The sequence below is a fragment of the Crocuta crocuta genome, unplaced genomic scaffold (assembly GCF_008692635.1).
Source record: "Crocuta crocuta isolate KB4526 unplaced genomic scaffold, BGI_CrCroc_1.0 scaffold142, whole genome shotgun sequence".
Lineage (NCBI taxonomy): Eukaryota > Metazoa > Chordata > Mammalia > Carnivora > Hyaenidae > Crocuta > Crocuta crocuta.
In genome coordinates, this window is record NW_027528892.1 from 2,415,641 (window position 1) to 2,439,639 (window position 23,999).

General features: G+C 43.6%; 1 protein-coding gene across 1 annotated transcript; it reads right to left on the reverse strand.

Annotated features, from left to right (window-relative positions):
* Positions 1-250: 250 nt before the first annotated feature.
* LOC144225785 (zinc finger protein 215-like) lies at positions 251-22,559 on the reverse strand. The gene is made up of 5 exons (XM_077757063.1): positions 22,181-22,559; positions 19,785-19,885; positions 17,645-17,771; positions 13,752-13,841; positions 251-3,383 (listed from the first exon to the last, which is right to left on the reverse strand). Exons 1-5 carry the CDS (start codon positions 22,557-22,559, stop codon positions 3,373-3,375), a joined length of 708 nt encoding a protein of 235 aa, XP_077613189.1. The 3' UTR covers positions 251-3,372.
* Between the last annotated feature and the right edge of the window lie 1,440 nt (positions 22,560-23,999).

Here is a 23,999-nt window from a genome sequence, read left to right on the forward strand (position 1 = left end):
GAAGTGACCCCATTCCTGGGATGCTGGCTTTTTAAAAATGAGAACTATTAACAGAAAAAAGAAAAACCCAACACAAGGAAACCCACAACTGCAACAGTATTATAGAAATGACTGCGGAAAAACTGTGACCTGATGAGAAGTACAAAACTCTGATCAATACACAAGTTTGAATACATGAAAGGACATGTAACAATGTTAATTCTTTCTGCTTTATTTATAAGTTCACTAATCATCAAAAGGCTGTTTTTAATTGATAAATATAAGTATTCATCTAGAAGAATAACAATTATATATTTTTCATATGAATTACATAGATATAAATACACTTTAAGGCATAGTAATACAAAACTCAAATATAAGGCTATAAAGATTAAGAAGAGTATATAGATCTAAGATACAATCAGGCAACAAGCAAATGAAACAAAGTTGATGGTCCAGGTACTAGACCCACACTATATGACAATATGACTATGAATCATTTACTGATAATGGATGTCAGGGCAATTAACAATGGGTAATTTTGATTTTATTCACACAATATTCAAAGTAAATTCAAGAGAAGCTAAAGAAGATTTAAAAATAAAACAAGGGGCGCTTAGGTGGCTCAGTTGGTTAAGTGGCCAACTCTTAATTTTGACCCAGGTCATGATCTCAGTTCGTGAGTTCGAGCCCCACATTGGGCTCTGTGCTGACAGCATCGACCTGCTTGGGATTCTCTCTCTCCTTCTCTCTCTCTGCCCCTCCCCTGCTCACATAAGCTTTCTCTCTCAAAATAAGTAAATAAACATTAAAAAATAAAATAAAATGATGAAGGGCACCTGAGTGGCTTAGTCGGTTGAGTGTCTGACTTCAGCTCAGGTCATGATCTGGTCTGTGAGTTGGAGCCCCATGTCAGGCTCTGTGCTGTCAGCTCAGAGTCTGGAGCCTGCTTTGGATTCTGTGTCTCCCTTCCTCTCTCTTCCCCTCCCCTACTCATGCTATGTCTCTCTCTCAAAAATAAATAAACATTTAAAAAAAGACACTAAATAAATGTCATAAAAATTAGATGCCCTTCCCCTATTAAATTAGCAAAGGTGAAAAATGCTAATAATATATAATGCCAACAAGGATGTGTGGGACAAACACCAAGTTTGGGGAAACATTTTAAGTGCCAAAATGTTCATTACAGTATCATTTACAATTATGAAAAATCAGAACTAAGTGAAACATTCAGAGGGAAGGCCCTATATAGAAAGCTCTGGTGCGGCTATTAACAAGGTGATGACAGACAAGAGGTGAAAGAGCAGGGTGTGGGTGTAGGACTGGGTGGAAATAAGATCCACTATCGCACACGTGGAGTGAGCACCGCTCTATGAAAACTCTAAACACCTTACAACATGTAATGCAGTCAATGGGTAGAAAAGTGAAAAGGCAGAGGTACTGTGAAAACAGACCTTCCCCACTGCTCTCCAGAGGCAACCACTTTCATGAATCTGGTAATCAGTTTGAAATTATAAGAAAAAGGTGTTCATGGTGCTTGGCAGGGGGTGGGCAGAGGAAAACTCTACCCTTCTATGAAATACAAATTGTCTTTTTTAAAAATGTTTATTTATTTTTGAAAGAGAGAGAGAGAGAGAGTGAGCAAGGGAGAGGCAGAGAGAGAGGGACAGAAGATCCAAAGCAGGCTCTGCACTGACAGCAGCAAGCCCAGTGCAGGGCTTGAACTCAGGAACTGCGAGATCATGACCTGAACCAGAGTCGAATGCTCAACCAGCTGGGCCCACCCAGGTGTCCCAAAGTACATATTGTCTTTAATGAGCCAAGTGTTACTTTAAAATGAAAAAAAAAATTAACCCTTCAGAAGTGCATACTTTAAGAAAAGTGAGTTCAGGCAAACCAATAAGAAAATGAACGAAGATGCAATAGCTAAATAGGTACAGAGCTTCGACTGTTCACAAAGAAATTTAAAAACATTTGGGGAAACATTCGTTTGTAAGCAAAGACTCACTACTTTGGCTTATCAAGTAGGCAGACGTTTTTGTTGGTTTGTTTTAAATGAGTTATCCACTGATTGCTGGGAAAGCTGTTCAAATGCTTATCTGCACCAGGAGCGGCAAAGACATTCCTTTGCACATACGAACTTGTCTGCCTGGAGTGAAGGATTCTCCCAGTGCAGTGGATACAGAACATAGTTGATAGCAGCACCTGTCGCTGACTCGGGAGGGAGGACAGTTGTCCATTATCTCCCACCCCTGGACCTCCTGGCCTCCCTCTACTACAAATGGCTTGCCCCTCCAGACATAAATTCGTCAGGATCTTTCTCAAGAACCACAGAAATGTTCATCGCATCTCATCTAGTAATATCACTTTTTGGAAATCTAAGAAAACTACAAATATAATCCTTTTTGTTCTGTGAATCAAACCTTTATATAATTAGCCATTTTTTAAAAAATGTGATTACAGAATGAGAACTTCAGATTTGTAACACGTTATGAGAAACCCTCACCCAAAGCTAAGCTTCTTTGTATAGAGAATACTAAATAGTAAAATGCTGTGTTTCGATGTTTAAATCTGGTTTACGATTCTGTAGTTTGCTGTCACTAAGAAAACCTTAAAGAGTAAGTGAAAACTACATGAAAACAAAGTATTACATAATATAACAGCTACTGGTAGCTGAGTGCCTGCTATGTACCAGATACTGTTAGGCTTCTACACAGATGAGCTCCAGGCCTTTGGACAGTTCAGGGGGAAGCACTGTTGTCCCATTTCTTAAGGAAACAAATTTTAATCAGGCAGCTTCCAAGAAGGGACGAGATGTGGTATGGGCCAGCCTGGCTCCAAAGCCCACACTCTCTTTTCTGCCAAGAGCTCTTCTACCTGTGAACAGGACTACATCCCTGGGCTTGTACTTGTTGAGATTCTGGGACTCAGCCTTCCTTGTTTTCCAAAAATTTTTTAATATGCTTCATATTATTTGTTTAGTGAGGAAATCAAACCTAATAAAACTATGTTAAGGGGCACCTGGCTGGCTTAGTGGGAGGAGCATGTGATGTTTGATCTCAGGTTGTGAGTTAGAGCCAAACACTGGGTGTAGAGATTACTTAAATATGTAATAATTTTAAAAAACTATGTTAAGGGACATCTGGGTAGCTCAGTCAGTTAAATGCCCAGCTCTTGATTTCAGCTCAGGTCGTGATCTCATGGTTCGTGGGATCGAGCCCCCATTGGGCTCTGCATAGACAGCTTGGAGGCTGCTTGGGATGCCTCTGCCCCTCCCCTGCCCAAGCTACTTTGCTGTGACTTTTTCCAGCTCTGACTTCAGTCCTATTATTAGACGGGTTCATAGTGCAAATTCTTCAAGGAGAAAAGGGGTGTGGAAGAGAGTTGAGTAGTTTAGTTGTTCCCTAGAGAAAAAAATCATAACTTTTAGACCTTGCAGGGATGAGGCCAGGAAGGTTTCTAAAACCTTCAAGATACACATACCTTTTGGCCCAAAAATTCCTCTGCTGGGAACTTCCTTTAAAACATGACTATATGCAAAGACAGTAGAGCAAATTGATGAGGGAAATGCTAAAGCCCAAGAGAAAACAGGGAAGTGTAACTATAGCAGTTATGTGCACACAGAGACAGATTACAAGGAGCCCCAGTTTACAACCTTAGAGGGCTAGTGAAATAAATCAGGGCATATCTATGTAACCAAGTACTAGGCAGTCCTAAAAAACCAAAGAGAGGGGCATACTTATGGATATGGGAAGTTGTTCATCGTGTATTACAAAAAATTACAACCTTCAAAGAAGTGCTAATGATATAATTCTACTTCATAAAATATTTTTATGTAAAAATCTATATAGATCTACGCATAGGAAAAATGTCTGGACAATTTTCTATCCCTTTTAGCAGCAAGTATATCTGGGAGAGGGAAATACAGGCATTCAAAGAAAAATATGTTATCTTATAATCTTCAAGGAATATGTATTAATTACATAGTCACCAAAAATGTTTAAAACATGAGTGTTTGAAATTAAAAAAAAAATTAGCCCAAGTAAAAGAGCGGTGCCCTGTCAGATGTCAGGAATTGGGTGGGAGAAGCGGGAAGCAGAAAAGCATTCTCTTCAGAAGCCCACTAGGACAGCAGCAAGCTGAAAGCCAAAACAACAGGCTGAGACACGCACCATCTCAGTGAGCCCAAATTTGTAAAATATGGACGCATTGGTTTGTCCATCTTCTGTGCGTTCCAAATAGTTCAGGGGTGACAGGTAGGGTGAGCAATGCCATGGTGTCATGCCGCCAGCTTTGGCGTGAGAGATGCATCAGAACTTAGGCAAGTTGTGCTCCCTGACTTTCTCTAGCGAAGGCTCCTCAAGAAGCATGAAGCCCTAGCCCAGGGTTCTCAACAAATGGCCCACCCTGAGACCCCTCAAGAGTCTCCACCACCTCTTAATTCAAGGGTCTAAAGACCAGATTGGAGTGATGAAGGAGGAATGCAGAGAAAATCTAGAAGAGGTCATGAAGAAGGAACTAAACAGCTAGCCTCTGTATAACTCAGAGGTGGTGAACGCTTTGAAACCTCACCACTGCCTGTGGTGACTGGTGCAGTGGCTTTGAGAATGACTTGAAAAGGCTGGGTCTCTGGGAAAAGCCGACACCCTGTGACTCCGGACAGGATATAGTACAATGCACAAAAGCCCCCATGACATATTCTTTCCAAAGAAGTTGAAGATGAATAGAAGTCTCTGATACTTAGAGCTAACTTCCATTTACAGAAAATAGAGAGGAACAAGCTTAAGGAAACCAGGGAAACAGACAGACACATTTAGAAGGGGGGATATCCCACAGGACAAGTGGCAGTCTCCTCCAGTATTATTTGCATAATCACACAAATCTTTAACAGAAAAACAGTGCTAGAATGATGGTCACCCGGGCTGAGGAAAGGGAGAAATGGGGAGTTACTGCTTAATGGCCATAGAGTTTTAGTTTTGGAAGATGATAAAGTCCTGGGGATCTGTTGAACATAGTGTGACCATAATTAACACTACTGAACTGCACACTTAAAAAATGTTTGCAATGCCAGCATCCAACTCTTGATCTGAGGGCTGTGAGTTTGAGCCCCACACTGGGGCTGTAGAGATTACTTAAGAAAAATTTTACTACAATTTAAAAGGAGAATGTTTTAAAATAAAAGTGCTTCCAAATTAAAAATTAAACCAGAGTGCCTGGGTGGCTCAGTCAGCTAAGCATCATAGTTTGTGAGTTGGACCCCCACATCAGGCTCTGTGCTGACAGTGCAAAGCCTGCTTGGAATTCTCTTTCTCTCCTTCTCTCTCTGCCCCTTCTATGCTCGCTCTCTCTCTCTTTCTCTCAACAAAATAAATGAACTTTAAAACATTAAAAAATTAAAATTACACCAGAATATAACAGTAGTACTAAAACTATCAGATATATTAGGAATTGGGTAGGCAGTGGAGGAAGGTGTATGTCTATTCCAAGGATAACATAAAGCACTAAAAAGAAAAAAAAAAAATAAGAGGAGGGGCTCCTCGGTGGCTCAGTTGGTTGGGTGTCCAGCTCTTGATTTCAGCTCAGGTCATGATCTCCTGGGTTCATGAGTCCAAGCTCCTCATTGAGCCCCACACTGTCAGCGCAGGACCTGCTTCGGATTCTCTTGCTCCCTCCCCCACCCACGTGCACTCAGAATAAATAAACTTAAAAAAAAAATAAATTAAAAAATTTTTAAAAACTTTAAAAAAATAAACAAAACTAAAAAGAGAAGACTGCTGTAGATTAAGACTCGAAATCAGACAACCAAGTGCAATTTGGAGACCGTGTCTGGATCTGATTCAAATGAGCCAACTATAAAACATCTTAGCTACAACCAGGGAAATCTGATTATGGCCTGGGTAAAACCCTTTGTTTGAGGTGATTTAAAATTTTCTTTTTTTTAATGTTTATTTATTTTTGAGACAGAGAGAGACAGAGTGAGAGCAAGGGAGAGGCAGAGAGAGAGGGAGACGGTCCAGAGTCTGAGCTGTCAGCACGGAACCCGATGCGGGGCTTGAACTCACGAACTGCGAGATCATGACCTGAGCTGAAATTGGTTGCTTAACTGACTGAGCCACCCAGGCGCCCCTAAATATTTCCTTTTAAAGTAGATATATTTAAATTTCAAAAAACAGGGATGAGACATTTGAAAGAAAATGCATGAAGTGAATCACAATTCAGATATAATGTACATTTTGCAAAAATGGTGAAGGAATAAATGAAATGAATGAGATTCTTAAGGGCCTGAATAAACGGATAGCCTTGGGGAAAGAAGCAGATTTCACAGGGCAGGAGGGAGAAGCCATCAAGAAGTTTTGGCAAGGTTTTCTTGGAGGTGAAGGGAGAGAGATTAAGGAGGGTGTAGGAAGATAAAAGTGTTCAGAAAAGGATGGGAACTTGTTGAAAAGGCTCAGGAGCCAACTTGAAAGGGTTGGAAGATGGCCAATGCCAAACAGCCAAAGCTGAAAGAATTTGAACAAAATGAATAACAGTAGTGCTAAATTATAGCCCATAGGATAAAATAAATATCCATGAATCCATACTGCTATAAAAAAATTATTGAGTAAATAAATAGGGAAGCCAACTTTTCCTCACAGGAGAATTCTAATTACTATGTGCAGAAGGAATGAGAGAAATTCACCAGTGCTATGGCAATGACAGTAGAGAAACAATGCACAGAGTAACAATGGCCGTAGGCAAGAGCCACTTGCTAGATGCTAAACTTTAGTGAGTGAAAGTTTGAGGAGAAGCTGGATACAGATGGCCCCCAACTTATGATGGTTCAACTTATGATTGTTTGACTTTACAATGGTGCAAAAGCAAAACACATTCGGCTGAAACCATGCTTCAAATTTTGAATATTGGTCTTTTCCTCAGCCAATCGTATGTGCTACAATACTCGCTTACGATACTGGGCAGTGACAGTGAGACCCAGCTCCCCGTCTGCCTCACACCCACAGGGTAAACCACCAATACACTTACAAACATTCTGCATCCATGTGGGCATTCTGGTTTTCACTTTCAGTACAGTATTCAATAAACAATATGAGATATTCAACACTTAATCATAAAATAGGCTTTGGATTAGATAATTTTGCCCACTGTAGGCTAGCCTAAGAGTTTTGAGCATGTTTAGGGTGGGCTATGCTAAGCTATTATGTTCGGTAGGTTAAGCATATTAAATTAATTTCTGGCTACGATATTTTCAATTGATGCTAGGTTTTATCAGGACAAGATCTCATTGTAAGTCGAGGAAGATCTGTACTTGCATGGTCTCAAAATTTCTCCAGCGAGATATTTATTAACTACAAAGGGAAATCAATAGGAACTTTACAATAGAAAAACCCAGCACACACCATTTTAAAGCAAGACATCAAGGCTAATTACCACCACCATCAACAAGATGTGTCGACATCATTTTCCCTTGCAGTAGTGGTGACAGGGTCAGAAATCAGTTTACGGTGTGTTGAAGAGGGGGCTGTGATTAGAAACTAGGGCCAGATACCACCTCACGCCAGTCAGAGTGGCTAAAATGAGCAAATCAGAGAACTCTAGATGCTGGCGAGGATGTGGAGAAACGGGCACCCTCCTACACTGTTGGTGGGAATGTAAACTGGTACAGCCCCTCTGGAAAACAGTGTGGAGGTTCCTCAGGAAACTAACAATAGAACTCCCCTATGACCCAGCAATAGCACTGCTAGGAATTTACCCAAGGGATACAGAAATGCTGAGGCATAGGAGCACATGTACCCCAATGTTCATAGCAGCACTCTCCACAACAGCTAAAACATGGAAAGAGCCTAAGTGTCCATCAACAGATGAATGGATCAAGAAGATGTGGTTTATCTATACCATGGAATACTACATGGCAATGAGAAACAATGAAATCTGGCCATGTGTAGCAACATGGATGGACCTTGAGGGTGTTATGCTGAGTGAAATAAGTCAGGCAGAGAAGGACAAATATCATATGTTTGCACGTATAGGAGGATTAGGAGGAACTTGATGGAGGAACAAGGGGGAGAAGAAGGGGGGAAATGGTGGGGGAAAGGGAGGGAGGCAAACCATGAGAGACTCTTAAATGCTGACAAAAACTGAGGACTGATGGATGTGGGGGGGGAGTTGGGCATGGAGGAGGACACTTGTGGGGATGAGCACTGAGTGTTATGTGGAAACTAATTTGACAATAAACTATTTGGGAAAAAAAAAGAAACTAGGGCCAGCCCATGAGGTCTGTTTCATCAAGAACTTTGGAAACGAAAAAGAGAGTTTGGGCAGCTAACACTCATTTGGCTCACTAAGTTCTGACGAGTCCTGTTTTTCTTAATGTCATGACTTTGGAGCCACCTATCATAAACCAACCTCAAAAATGGCTGGATGAAAAAAAGCTGGGCAGCGAGTGACAACAGCAACAACCCACGCTCCCACGCAAGCAATCAGGTTCTGGGACTCCAGTCCACCTGCTTCCCATGTGTCTTTGTATTAGACCAGCAGTCAAGGCAGTGATGGAGAGCTTTTAACATTATAGTAATATGGTATTAAAGAGATTTTTAGTGCAATTCAGGGCTCATACCTTTTCAAGGAAGTGTGTTCGCATAACATTAGGATGGTAGGTGAAGTCAGCGTACTAACAGTGCCAGAGCCCAAGAAAGCTCTCAACAAGATTTGTTTAAAGGAAGGAAAAGAGAAATAAGAAACCACAACCCCTCAAAGAACTATAGGAAACTATAAAAAACAAAAACAAAAACAGACAAAAAAACCCTCTACTTGATCAGTGACAGTGTTACAATCTATAAGAACAATTACAAGGAAGTGTTTAGCAAAAATCTTCTTTCCCATATTAGTGTCTCAAAAAGTCATCATCTAATCCTAAATCTCGAGAGAAATGGCTGTCAAAACTTGACCCTAAGAGAGCTTTCTGAACCTATAATACTGTAAATGTCTTCTGATTTCACACGAAACAATGCCAGGACTGCTAAAGAGGAAGACAGCTGAAGTCAGTATCCTACTGTACCTGTTCTTCAGAGAGGATATGGCAGGAATAGAGAAAACCTGGGCTGAACATCAAAATATGAAATAAATGTCTCATGAAATCTCAAAAAACCCCCCACAAAACCTGGGTTTAGTTCCTATTTCATCACTTACAACCTAGAGCACAACTGAAAACTTGGGAGTTTCACATTTGCTTTACCTGTAAAAATAGAACAGACATGCTCACTAGGTACAATGCAGCATTCCTTAAAAGATCAAGTAAAATAATATACATGACAATGTTTTATAAATTATGAGGTACTATGTAAATACCCAATACACAGCCTTGTGGATGAATCAATATAAGTACACCTTGAAAATCTTTTTAACCATGCTCTGTGTTGACACATCCCATGTGATGAAGATACTGTATGTAAACATTTCTAGAAAAACTTGGGAATAGATTGCCTGCCTGGATCGCAACTGCCAGTCACAAATTTTTTGTCATGGTGTCAAAATGAAGGTTTTTCCAAGAAGATGAAAACAGAAAGGGAAGAAAACCATAAAAGACTCTTAAATACACAGAACAGACTGAGGGTTGCTGGAGAGGAGGTGGGTGGAGGATGGGCTAAATGGGTGACAGGCATTAGGGAGGGCACTCGTTGGGATGAGCACTAGGTGTTATATGTAAGTGCTGAGTTATTGAGTTCTACTCCTAAAACCAAGACTACACTATTTGTTAACTAACTTGGATTTAAACTTTTTAAAAATGAAGGTTTTTCCATTCTACAAATACCACCAAAGAAAGGCAAAATCTATTCACTTCTTTCCTATGCAACCAAGATACTCGTTGTAAGGATTTTCATCTGTGTGACTACTGAGGCATGTGCTGAATCTTCTTTTGCAGAAAGACTGTTCTATACAGTCCTTGCAGCCATTCACCATTTTAAAAATCACATCGCAATGAAGTTCAGAGGGTCTCTCTCCAGGATGAAGCCAAAGATGTTGAGAATGTTCTCTGATTAGAGCTTTTCAGTGGGAATTGCACTCATCGGTTTTCTCTTGAGAATGGAGCTGATAATGTTGAGTGAGGTAGGAGGGCCGGCTGAAACACTTCCTGCACAGCTTACACTGGTAAGGCCTCTCTTGAGCATGAATTCGGTAGTGTTGAATGAGATGTGAACTCTTGCTGAAGGCTTTGCCACAGTCACAACACTGACAGGCTCTCTCTCCAATATAGTCATGTTTCCGATGATAGCGAATTAAATAGGTCTTAGCACGGGGCACCCCATGGGGAAGGCCTTTGGCTGCCTCGTGGGCTCTGAGATGTTGGAAAAGACGTACATCCTGGGTAAAGGCTCTGCCATACTGGAAACACTCGAAGTAGTCTTTCTGACCCTGAATTCTCACACGGCCACAGGTGTTTGTTTGGCCGCTGAAAGACTTCCCACCTTTACTGCATCCACGGGACTTCTCACTGGAATGAGTCGTCTGACGTCTGGGGAGGTGTGGCATGGGGAGGTTGAGGGCTTCTCCACACCGTTTACATTCAAAGAGTTTCTTCCCAGCATGCAACTGCTCATGCCTCTCATGAGCTCTCTGGGTGATAAAAGTTCTCTCACAAAATCGACATTTGTTGTCCCTGCTCTCTTGGAGCAAAGGCTCATCAGCCACCGGCTGGGAGCTGGTGCAGATGCCAGGAGCAGCACCTTCCTGGGGGTCCTGTCCTGGAGGACCTTCTGATTGTTTAGTGAGATCTGAGCTTCTTTCAAAACCATCTCCATCACAGCCTCTTTCCTGAGTGAGGGTCTCGGGCTGACTCATCGTTACAGGACTTGGAAGTTTCTCCTGGTTGACCTGGCACAAGTCCGGTGGACCATCAGGAGAAGACTCCCCTTCACGGATACTGCAGAAGTTACCTACCTCCAAGTCCTCCATTCCCACCCCCAAGGACGGCTGTTCCACAGGCAGGCTTTGCTCTGGAGTTAGATCTTTGGTTTTAGGTCTTTTCTCCCCATCTAAAAGAAATGTAAAAGTTCCTCTATTCTTTCCTCACAGAGATACAGCATCACAGTAGAAACAGAAAGGGCCAAAAGGAACTGGTCTGCATATTGAGAAGGATCTAAATGTTTTGCTAAAAGTTTGGATTTTCTTCCGAGCGTAGAAGGAGTCAGAACTTTGTGCTTTATACAAAGCCAAGCCCGTGGGTGGGAAAAAACCGAAGACAAGGAAATCAATGGTCACATCCCGGCAGACAGCAGGGTGTGTGAACAGAGGACAGAATAGACAGCAGAGCTAGACTATGATCAGGAACGCATCAGGACAGGGATAACCGGCCCCGTCACAATGGATTAGACCTTTCAGGAAATGAGCTTGGAAGAGCAGACTCAAACGTGGAAGACTAAGAGACACCTGCTCCCTGGAAGCTCTCCTCACAGAGAGCCCCCCAAACCTGTCTTCCATAATCCTGACCCCAGCTCTCCTCACAGAGCCCCCCAAACTTGTCCTCCACAATCCCAGCACAGGCTCTCTTCACAGAGAGCCCCCCAAACCTGTCCTCCGCAATCCCAGCACCCACTCTCCTCACAGAGAGCCCCCCAGACCTGTCTTCCACAATCTCGGCACCAGCCTCCATCCACTTTAGCTGCTAGAGCAGGCTCTCGACTGGTTTCTCTGCAGCTCTTCCTAAAGCCCACTGTCTACAGACCTGCCAGAGGGATCTTTCTACAACAGTGCTGCCCAGTGGAATGCTCTGCAATGAAGTAAATCATCTATATTTTTGCTGATACGTAGCCAGTAGCCACATGTTGTTAATGAACACTTGAAATGCTACTGGTGTGACTGAAGTTAAATTTATGTACTTTTAATTAGTGCAGATTCAACTACATGTGTCTAGTGGCTACTACATCGGACAGCACAATTCTATGGTGTCAATGACACCACCTCATTCCATGGCTCAAAACCTCTGGCTGTCTTCTCAGCCTCATCTCTTGTCCCCTCCACTTTACTCAGGCCATATTGCTTTTCTTCCTGTTTCTGGAACAGCCAAGCTCATTCCAACCCTGGGGCCTCTGAATTTGCTACTCCCCCTGCCTGTAACTCTCCCTCAAGATTTCTACGTGGCTCCCTCTTTGTCTCGCTGAAATATTCCTCAGTACTTTCCTGACTGTACTGCCTTAAGCAGCCTCCCATCTGTCAGTAACTGCTTTACACTCAGATTCTATTATTTGTCTGGGTATCAACCATCACCCCCATTAGAAGGCGAACTCCACGGGAGAAGGGATCTTGTCTGTCTTATTAGTTCCTGTATCCACAGAACCTAGGACAGGGCTGGCCCACCCCAGAGGCTCAGTAAGTATGTGCGGAATGAATGAGTGAGTCGAACGAACAGACCAAAGAAGACATTGAAGACAACATAGAGGAGGGTAGAGGAATCCCCATGGCAGGTCCCTGAATTTTGCTGGAACATCCACTTCTCTGCCCACACAGGACAAGGCAGGGAGGGCTGTGCTGATCAGCACTAGACTGGGCATAGCTACTGGTTCAGGGATGGGACAGGACCCAGATGGAACACTAAAGCTTCCTCACTCGTGACAATGCTTCTTGGACACACCTGCTTTTCTCTCTCTCTCTCTCTCTCTCTCTCTCTTCCTCCCTCCCTCTCTTCTTACATGGAAATAAGAAAGAAGATCTAGGATTTGCTGGCAAAGTGACAAGAGGGAATGAAAGAGGCCTTTGAGGGGCGCCTGGGTGGCTTAGCCGGTTAAGCGTCCGACTTTCGCTCAGGTCATGATCTCGCGGTTCGTGGGTTCGAGCCCCGCGTCGGGCTCTGTACTGACTGCCAGCCCAGAGCCTGGANCCTCTCCCTTCCTCCCTCCCTCTCTTCTTACACGGAAATAAGAAAGAAGATCTAGGATTTGCTGGCAAAGTGACAAGAGGGANGAAAAGAAAGAGGCCTTTGATAACATCACTGAGCCCCCATTGCCACCCATCCCTGAAGCCCACATGAGTGGTACTGTAAACTAATAATTCCCCCTATGGCCTGCCCCAGTGTGGGTGTGGTTTACTACTAAGAGGCGCTGAAGGACAACGGCGATCCTGGATTATACACAGTGACCCAACTCAGAGAAGGAAAGGATTTCACAAAGATGGCAAATGCTATCATATTGTAGCCACAGAGTTTAGATAAGATAAACTCTAGAAAGTTCTTGTCTTTAAGCCATAAGGATGTTGGTAGAACACAGTGTGAGAGGGAGAGGGAAAGACAGAGAAAGACAGACAGACAGACAGACAGACAGACAGACAGACAGAATGTGTGTGTTGGCAGAGGTCAGGGGATGGAACCCAGATTGCGGGGGGTTAAGGAGGGAAGGGGAGGGGAACCTCTGTGTGTCAAGTCTGAAGACCTGGCAAGTGGAAGGAAGCGTGGTGTCATGCCAATGTTTTCTCTCGTCTGAATTAAAAGGAAAGATCTAGGACTTCCAGCTGCAGAGGGAAAGGTGTGAGTAAGTGCCAGGGCTGGAAAACTAGAGAAAAGGGAAACGGCGTCCCGGGAACCAGGCAGGAGAAGAGCTCAGCCACCAAGAAGAGAAGATGAAAGTGCCCACAGGGGGTGAAGCCTCTGGAGCCCTGAGACGAGAGCGCCTACCGGCCCCCTCCCTGGCCTGAGTGGACACTGACGAATGCCCTCTGACCACAGCTCCCAGCCCCCCGCCCGTCTTCCCACGATTCCAGTTCCCGTGGGGTCCCTGCTCACCACTCACCTTGCGTCTCTGTGCCGCTGTCTTCCTCCCTCACACGTGACTCCTCCTCTTCCAGCTGTGAGATAATGTCGGGTTTAGAGAATTGGTACCCTGTTGAAAAAGGAGACTCATAACTTGGGGGTTCTGCCCTGACCCACAGCGACTCCCAGCCTAGGCTCTAAAGACTCTGCGATAATAAGGAAGATGCAAATGCACACAAAAGAAAAATGAAGCCCATTTCTTTTTTTTTTTAATTTTTTTAAATATGTTTTATTTATTTCTAGGAGAGAGAGAGAGAGACAGCGTGAGCAGGGAGGGTCAGAGAGAAAGGGAGATACAGACTCTGAAACAGGCTTCAGGCTCCGAGCTGGCAGTCAGCACAGAGCCCGACGTGGGGCTCGAACCCACGAATCGCGAGATCATGACCTAAGCGAAAGTCGGACGCTTAACCGACTAAACCACCCAGGCGCCCCATAAATGAAGCCCATTTCTAAAGGTTTATCAGGATGTAAGGGACATGCGGTGTTGTCTGGTGACATTTTTGGTTGTCACAAGTTCAGAGAGGAAGGAAGGCTGTTGGTACCTGGTCCAGAGGCCAGGGAGGCCACTAAATACCCTGCATGCCCAGGACATCCCTCCACAGCAAGGAATGATCTGGCCCAGATGTCAACTGCGCCAAGGTTGAACAACTCTCCTCTAGGATAAAACCTGGAAAGGGCTTGAGGACAGTGCGCTGGGCCCTCTACTTCAGCCTGGGGATCCAGTGTCATAGCTGCTCAAAAAGTAAATGACATGTGGTTGTTTTCCTCCTGTGATACCTTCATTCCCTCTGTCTTGAAATGCTCCTTTTCCCCTACTTCTAGTTCTCAAACTTAAGTCATTTTGCAAACCACCTGCCATGGTCTGGATGTTTCTGTCCCCATAAAATTCATATGTGGAAATCCTAATGCCCAATGTGCTGGTGTTAGGAGGTGGGCCTTTGGGGGTGCTTCAGTCATGACGGTGGAGCCCCCATGGACAGGATTAGTGCTCCTATAGAGAGGCTTCAGAGAGATTCCCTAACCCTTTCCACCAGTGAGGAGGCAATAAGAAGCCTGTGACCCAGAAGAGGGCCTTCACCTGACTCTGCTGCCCCCCCACCCCCCAATCTTGGACTTCTGGACTCCAGGACTGTGAGAAATAAAGGTCTGCTGTTTAGAATCCACCCAGTCTGTGGTCTTCTGTTACAGCAGAGCACACGAACTAAGACACCTTTCCTTGCCTACTGTCTGTCTCACTCCACTGGCATTAATAACATCCACAAGAACAGGAATCCTCCTCTGTTACCTATGCCGGAAACTGGCACACTGACAAATTACTGACCCTCTCATTTTGGCCCTATCTGTGTGCCGTTTATAGTAGTGTTTTGTATTTAATGCTTTTATTTTTTTTTTAAATTTTTTAACATTTGGGGCGCCTGGGTGGCTTAGTCGGTTAAGCATCCGACTTTCGCTTAGGTCATGATCTTGCAGTTCGTGGGTTCGAGCTCCGCCTCAGGCTCTGTGCTGACTGCCAGCTTAGAGCCTGGAGCCTGTTACAGTCTGTGACTCCCTCTCTCTCTGACCCTCCCCTGTTCACGCTGTCTCTCTCTCTCTCCTAGGAATGAATAAAACATTTAAAAAAAATAAATTTTTTAACATATATTTGTTTTTGAGAGACAGAGTGAGACAGAGGGCAAGTGGAGGAGGGGCAGAGAGAGAAGGAGACACAGGATCTGAAGCAGGCTCCAGGGTCTCAGCAAACATTCAGCACAGAGCCCGATGCGGGGCTCAAACCCACAGACCATGAGATCATGACCTGAGCTGAAGTCGGACACTTAATCGGCTGAGCCACCTAGGCACCTCAATACTTTTCTTTGTTCTTTAAAAAATGTTTATTTATTTATTTTGAGAGATAGAGATTGTGCGTGGATGAGCGAGCAGGAGGAGGGGTAGAGAGAGAGGAGAGAGAATCTCAAGTAGACTCCATGCTGTCAGCACAGAGCCTGACATGGGGTCAATCTCATGAAACTATGAGATTATGACCTGAGCCGCAATTGATTTGGATGCTTAACCAAGGGAGCCACCCAGATGCCCCTTAACACTTTTCTTTAGATCATCTCTCTTTTTAACTTAAATACACTTCATTTAAACGGGAGCTTTAAATCAACCTTAAAAACAGAAGCCATTGTCATTTGCAAAAAAAGAAAAAAGCCCTTAAGGAAGTAGAGCAGTAGATCCACTAGAAACCAGTTACCGAGTGCTGCCTGTCTGAGGCTCAGGGCCTGGGGTCTGCTCTCTCCTTGGAAGACCAACAAGATGTATGACCCAAAATAACCTTCGGTCTAAGCCGCCATACCCATGCCACACTTGGGAAGACAGCATCCTGGGTGATGTGTTAAGACCTCTATTAACCCCAAACCTTCAGTGACACAAGAACCCAAGGCCTCACAAGAAGACAGAAATGCCTCCAGGTCACTGCAAAGAGATAAAACTGATTTATTCCCTCTATATTTTTTAAAATATTTTTTATTTATTTCTAGGAGAGAGAGAGAGACAGCATGAGCAGGGGAGGGTCAGAGAGAGAGGGAGATGCAGACTCTGAAATTGGCTCCAGGCTCTGAGCTGGCAGACAGCACAGAGTCCAACACGGGACTCGAATCCACTAACTGCGAGATCATGACCTAAGCGAAAGTCAGACGCTTAACCGACTAAGCCACCCAGGCGCCCCTTATTCCCTCTATTTTAAGTCACAAATATGGTAACTGAGAGAAAAGTTACACTGGAAAAGGCACTCTCTTTTGCCTTCTTTGTGACCAATAAAAGTCATGGTTCAAATTATACTCTCTTATGCCAGGTTTGAGGTAAGGCACTCCCAGCACCCACCCACCCCAGGTCTCTGACTTCACGAGGACAAGAGCACCAACTTGCTGTCCATGGAATGCTGTTTGCTTTGTTTGCGTGTTTCAGCAGACCTCACCCCTCAAGAGCCACTAAAATAGGGATCCTGGCACTGGCAACAAAAACATTTTTCCTATTGGGAGAGGCAAACCACCTTGCCTCTGGGTGTGAAGGGAGACTGAGAATCTCTGAGTTTAAAACTTTAAGCCCAGCAGAAGCCTTTGGAGTTCCTGAAAGTTTCATCAATTTCTTCCCCCATTCAAAAAACATCACTGCATGGCGTTCCTGGGGGGCTCTGTCGGTTAAACATCTTACTTTGGCTCAGGTCATGATCTTACAGTTTGTGAGTTTGAGCTCTGTGTCGGGCTCTGTGCTGACAGCTCAGAGCCTGGAGCCTGCTTCGGATTCTGTGTTTCCTTCTCTCTCTCTCTGCCCTTCCCCCGTGCGTGCTCTATCTCTCTCTGTCTCTCGGTCTCTCTCTATCTCAAAAATAAACAAACATTAAAAAAAATTTTTTAAACATCACTGCGAGCCTTCCGATGCACTAAGACCTGATGAAGCAAACCCCAGTCTGGCAGTACAGCCATTTAATTTCAGGGAGCAGATCGCGGAGCTGAACCGCTTAGGGTTACTTTCCAGCCAGCCACTTCATAGCCGTGTTGTTTTAGACAAGTAATTTAACTTTCCCATCATGGTTTCCTCAAGCAATAATAAAAACAACAAGAAATATACTTCCCCCTCACAGAACTAGTATGAGGATTAAAGGAGTTAGGACAGGTGCAGTGCTCAGACTAGCACCTGACACATAGTAAATATTCAATGTTAGCTCTATGATGAGTAACTGAGTTTGATATTAAAATACTGTCTCTGATCTGGGTTCAGATTCAGATGTGGTGAACCTACATCACAGACGTTCCTGATGTGAGGACAGAAAAGAGGTTGAGAAACACTGCCGTAGAGAGTTGAAACCAAGTTCCATGGAGAAGGCGGTCTTACCTAAGGAGACGAAGTTCCTGTAATTCTCCAGCATCACCTCCCGGTAGAGGTTCCTCTGAGCAGCACTAAGATAGGTCAGTTCCTCTGGGCTGAAGTCCACAACCACATCTTGGAAAGTTACCAGCTCCTAAAATACCAGAAACACTTCCAAATGATCAACATACAGAAATTATCCCAAGGAGGGAGAGGAGCCTGATGAGAGAGGACCGAACATAAAGCATTTGGACTGGCAGAAAGCTTCTAACCAAGTGTTGTAATCCAGAGGGTGTAGGGACCTAGGAAAGGACCTTGCTCTCTTGTAGTACGAGGGAAGGGGGATGGTTTCTGAGACAGTTCCTGCTGCTAACTACTACAAATTTGGATTGGAGGAAGATCTTTTTTGAGCCACTTTAGAAATAAATAATGAATGTGCATGATTAGAAGCTGAGCAGCATACCTCAGCCTCAGGAATCAGAGACTTAGGTTTAAGTTCTGGCTCTGGTTCTTATCGTCTTTGTTGAGTGTGGGTACATAAGCCTCAGTGACTCATCTGTAAAACCCAAAGAGCTCATAAAGAGATATTCAATCGTATTAATAAACAGAGACTTGCAAATAAAAACAAGTCTGTTTGACAATACCGAATGTTATCTAGTATGTGGACCTCTTCTTAGATGCTAAAGGAAATGTAAATTGGTAAACTACTCTGGACCCAGAAATTCTCTTCTTAGGTATATCTGTTCATGTGTACTCCAAGACAGATATTGTTAATAGTGCTGTTTGTAACATCCAAAACCTGGAAGCAGCCCAAATGTCCGTTTAGAGTAGAAGAGATAAATATATTATGGTAGAGTCACAGAACGGAATAATATTCCAGCGATGCAAACCAATTAACTACAGTTACATACAACAATCTTGATAATCTCAGTTAAAAAAGTTCATACTAGAAGACTACATGAGAATACGATACACACTTCATTAATGTACATCTCTTGTGTTTTGAGGAAAATATTATGCAGATCAATGAACAACTGATTTAAACTAGAAGTCATGTACTGGCTGCCCGGCAACTATGGAGGGGTTTATCCGGCTTTTATTGCGATTTTTTTATTATTTTATTTAAAATTCATATTAACTGACAACACTCAAAAAAATTGTAGATTTAATATTACTAACTGGAGTTTTACAACCAGAAACCAGAAGATCTGGAGACCCGGGCCCACATTTTCACGTGGCACCACCCATTGAAGCTGAGTACAGCTGCCCCTGAGATGGGCACTGTAGGGACAGAGGGCCACTCACAGGAGCAGATCTTCTCGAATAGCATTTCTCATACTTTTTTTCCTTATCTCCCCCCTCAAGGAATCTTTATAGACTATTTCTTCCTAATCGCCAACCTCCATGAGGCTTTTTTTCTGGTTCTAGAAGAAATGCAGTGTATTAATTTCATTAATTATCATTTAGGTTTCAAAATATGATTTAACATGAACGTTATGGAGAAGATTTTTGGAAAAAAAAATAAAACCTCACAACAGTACCATTTCCCTATATTAGCTGCCTTTTGTTTCACATATATTTTTTAATGCTTTATTTATTTCTGAGAGAGAGACAGCATGAGCAGGGGAGGGTCAGAGAGAGAGGGAGTGACAGACTCTGAAACAGGCTCCAGGCTCTCAGCTAGCTGTCAGCACAGAGTCCGACATGGGCCTTGAACCCACGAACCTCAAGATCATGACCTGAGCCGAAGTTGGATGCTTAACTGACTGAGCCACCCAGTCACATATTTTTGCCCCTTGTTTCACATATAAATGAGCATAACAGTGCAAACCACATGAGGGTTGTTTTGAATAGCCAACACTGGGCATAAACTGGAATGCTAAGAAAACAAACAAAACAATTAATGCAAGAACTAGAAAAAGAGGGAAAGTGTTAAACATATGTGGGATGACGATAAGTCCCACAGAGAAAAGTAAAGCAGGGAAGGAGGATGCAGAGTCAGAAACAAATTTTAAGCAGGGTAGTCAGGGAAAGGCTCAGAACATGCTACTTATATACAAGACTTACAGAAAGTGAGAATGTGGTTTAATTGGAAAGGGAAGGCCTGGAAGTCAGGAAGCTGAGATCCCCACATTGGAGAACCAAGTCAGAAGAAAGTCTGACTCACCTGGGGTCCAGCGGACGAGGGGTTTTCAGACATCTCTGTGTCCTTCTGTTGCTCTTCCGTGCTCCTCTCTTTGGCAAGGATGAAGTCCTGAGCAGGGAAATCTAGAAGGGAGAAAGGAGTGACCACGGAACTGAGTTCGGTCTGGCAGCACCCACAGACACAGTGGCTTCCCACCCACATCCAACNCAGCCCCATCAACCCCGCCCCTGCCACGGAAGACGGCAGCAGTCCTGGGCTTCCTGTAAGAGAAAAAACAGAGAAATCTTTCCTCCTCTCAATACAGCCAGTTCCAAAAGAGAGCTCTGGGCGTTTCCCAGCTCCAAACCCTTCAATGACTCCCCACTGCCGTCCAGATAAAGTAGGAGTTTCCTTTTTACCGGTGGTTCCCAGCCTCACTGTCCACTCAGTTTCTCAACCGTAAGATGGAAATAATACCTAGACTTCTAAGGGATCTTATAAGGATTAAGCATTACGTGTACAAAACACACAAGAAGCATTTTAAAGTGGCAGCTCTTCGAGGCGCCTGGGGGGCTCAGTCTGTTAAGCGTCGAACTTCGGCTCAGGTCATGATCTCACGGTTCGTGGGTTTGAGCCCCACATCAGGCTCTGTGCTGACGACTCAGAGCCTGGAGCCTGCTTCAGATTCTGTCTCCCTCTCTCTCTGCCCCTCCCTGGCCCTCTGTCTCTCTCTCTCTCAAAAATAAATAAACGTTTAAAATAAATAAATAAATAAAGTGGCAGCTCTTCAAGCTTTTCCTACATCCTTTCATTCACTGATCTAGAAGATGGCCACCATGTTCCCTACAGAAACCTGCACCTTAAAGTCCTTCCCTGACTGTAGTGTCCTCCCAAGTGCACCTTTCATTAATCTGTTGTTTCTTCCTCATATCCTACGGAGCCTTCTTTCCTTTTCCCTGAGTGCCAGCTCCATTTATTTAATAGCTCTGGGCCCTTGGCCAAGTTTTTAACCCCTGGGGCAATATCCCCTATGTCCACCGGAGGCAGCATAACGCCGTGACTGGAGTACAGATGCTGGAGCCAGCTGCCAGGGTCAGAACACTGAGTGGCGAGAACTAATTGTCGGGTCGTGGGCAAGTTACACAACCTTTTTGTGCCTCTGTCAACTCCTCTACAAAATAACGGTAATACCTATCTCAAGAGCTATTAAGAGAAGTAAATAAATTAGTTATGTATAAAACACCTAGGATGGTACACTGGAAGTATCCAACATGTTCACTACTACCCTCTTCCAATTTCTTTCAAGGAATACAGGGACACAGAATTGAGTTAATAACAATCCTTAATTCATGAAATCGGTATTAAGCCATGTATGACCCTACTTATTTTAAATATATTCATTTATAAGTATATTTAATGCCTGTGAATCCACTACCCACCCCCCAATCTAGAACATTCCTGATAACTTATATCCACTCATGTGCTTTTTCCTGTCCACCCCGCAGCCTTTTCTCCAGAGGTAATTGTGGTCTTATATTCATATTTTTTGTTCCCTTGCCTGCCTCTCTCCACCACTCTCCCTACCCCTCTTTCTTTCCCCCTCTCTCTATATAATACTCCTAAACAATACTTTGATTTTAGTATCATTTTTATTCAAAGGACTATGAGGAATAAATGGCTTTTTTTCTTTCATTATTAAAATCTCAATCTGGCAACTTGAGTTTCCAAGAGCCCACATTTTGGTAGAGGTTAAACTTCCAGGCCTTGTATCTCTCACACTTTATACCCTCATTTTTCTGGCTGTGTGTGTTGTTTTGTTTTGTGTTGATCCTAAAGTTTAGGCTGGATAGGAAATGGAGCAAAAGATGTGGTTTATCTATACCATGGAATACTACATGGCACTGAGAAAGAATGAAATCTGGCCATGTGTAGCAACATGGATGGACCTTGAGGNGGGCTACTCTCAGAGAAATAGTAAGTATTAAAAGCAAAAGCCAAGCCCCAGATTTCTTCCATCTCCCATGAGGCAGATTAGACTGGATTATAAAATTCATTCTTTCATTTATTCATTTGAAAAAAAAATTTTATAGTTTATTATCAAGTTGGTTTACATATAACACCCAGTGCTCATCTCAACATTTTTAAAATGTACTTTGCTAAAGAGTGTGCACATGAGTAGGGGTGGGGCAGAGAGAGAGAGAGGGAGAGAGAGGGAGAGAGAATCCCAAGCAGCCTCCACAACATCACTACAGAGCCCAGTGTAGGGCCTAAACCCACAAACCATGAGATCATGACCTGAGCTAAAGCCGAGTCAGACACTTAACTGACTGAGCCACCCGGGCACCCCTGACAGATTTTTATTCATCTCCTATTACATGCCAGGCATACAGGGGATGTTTAATAAATGGAAATGGCTAGTTGCTTCCTTTCTCTCTCACCTTTCTTCCCACATGCTTGAATCAAACCAGCCACCAGGGCTCCTGCCTCCTTGCTGTTCTTAGGCTGTTTGGACCTCACCCAGGTCTGCACCGCCTCCGGTAGGGTGTTCAGAAACTGTTCCAGCACCAGTTGCTCCATCATCTGCTCCTTGGTGTGGGTCTCTGGCTGCAGCCATTGCCGGCAGAGCTCCTGAATTTGGCTCACAGCTAGGTGAGGCCCAGTCACTGAAAGATACTGAAAATGCCTAAACGTTTGATGAGAAGCTTTCAGAGTCCCTGCATTTCTTATGGGGATGGTTTCTGAATTCTCTTCTTGATCACGTAGATGGAAGAGCTGGGGATTCTTCAAGACATCCAAAACGTCTGTCATGTGCACCATCTTTACAGCTTGGCCCTTCACAGGATGGAGATGCCCTAAAATCAGGCTGCTGCAGAACACACTGTTGTGGAAGATGGTGGGTGGAGTTGTAGCAGATGAAAAAAGATACAGAAACCCAGGACCTGCAGAAATCACATAGAGAGACTTACAAATGGCCTGCACAGTTAGGACTGGACAGTGGGGTAGAGGTGATTTCAAGCAAAAGGAGGTACTGCATTTCACATAAATGCCTAAATACACATTTGCAGAAATTTGCACATCTCCAGATATGATGTTACTTCAGTCCCATCCCCAGTTCTACAAAAACAATGGGCACAGGCTAGAAATATTTCAGAAATGGTACTGAAGGGAAAAGAGACTTGAACCCCAAAACACAAAGAACTGTGTTAATTTCATGAACCCCAGAAGAATTTCACCTCAACAAATAAATGACTATGCATTATACAGAATAAGGAAAGAGCCTTATGATATGTATACCGTATAAAGGACTGGATTCATTTACAAAATATTAAATCAGTTAGAAAAAGGCAAATAAAGGCAAAAAAGTTAAAAGATATAAGCAGGTATTGTGCAAGATAGCTAGATGGCCAATAGACACAGAATGGGGCTCAACTGCATTAGTCATGAGAGAAACAGGAAGTAAAACCACAGTGAGTTATCACAATGCACCTTCCAAAATGTTCTCACTGAAAAGAAACAGACAAATAGTAAGTTTTTGAGAGGAGACAGAATTAAACATTGCATTTTAATTCTTTGGTTGAAATCCAGTCTGGGGTAGAGTATGAAAAGAGCATAATTTTGTTTCTAAAAACTGTCTTGCGACTACAAATTAAAATTTGCTATCCTCCTTCTTGCTTTTTAAAAAATGTTTATTTATTTATTTTGAGAGAGACAGAGAGCACACATGAGAACACATAAGCAGGGGGAAGGGTAAGGAGAGAATCCCAAGTAGGCTCCTTGCTGTCAGCAAAGAGCCCAACAGGGGACTTGAACCCAGGAATCACGAGATCATGACCTGAGGCAAAACCAAGAGTTAAACCAAGAGTAAGATGCTTAACCAGTAAGCCTCTCAGGCGTTCCTGTCCCCCTTCCTTCTTGGGAGGCGCTCTTGTCCTTCTTCCTTCCCCACCTTGAATTGAACTTCCAGGTCTGCAGCCTCCAGGGAAGGAACCTGAGAAAGCATTACTAGAAATAAGTGTGGAATCATTCCACCTGCCTTCCTACACTAGCCAGGTCCAAGGAGAGTAGGGTGTAATACTCCTTCCTCCTAGCCCAGAAGGGGAAACTATGACCTTGAAGGATCAAGGCCTCTAGGTCACAAATGCTGAAAGGAAGCTCATGAGCCTGCCTCCTTAGAGGCCACCTTCAGCATCTCTACATTTTTAAAAAATTCTTAACTCTCCTTCCCTTAAATTTTTATATTTTGGACCTTGGCTACAC

Excerpts from the sequence above, each read along its gene's own strand:
- LOC144225785 (XM_077757063.1), bottom strand. The coding sequence starts at position 22,559 with ATGGTGCACATGACAGACGTTTTGGATGTCTTGAAGAATCCCCAGCTC. Across the intron at positions 17,772-19,784 it reads CCTCGTCCGCTGGACCCCAG|GAGCTGGTAACTTTCCAAGA; the intron begins GTGAGTCAGACT and ends CTGGTATTTTAG. Across the intron at positions 13,842-17,644 it reads CAGGAACTTCGTCTCCTTAG|GGTACCAATTCTCTAAACCC; the intron begins GTAAGACCGCCT and ends CTTTTTCAACAG.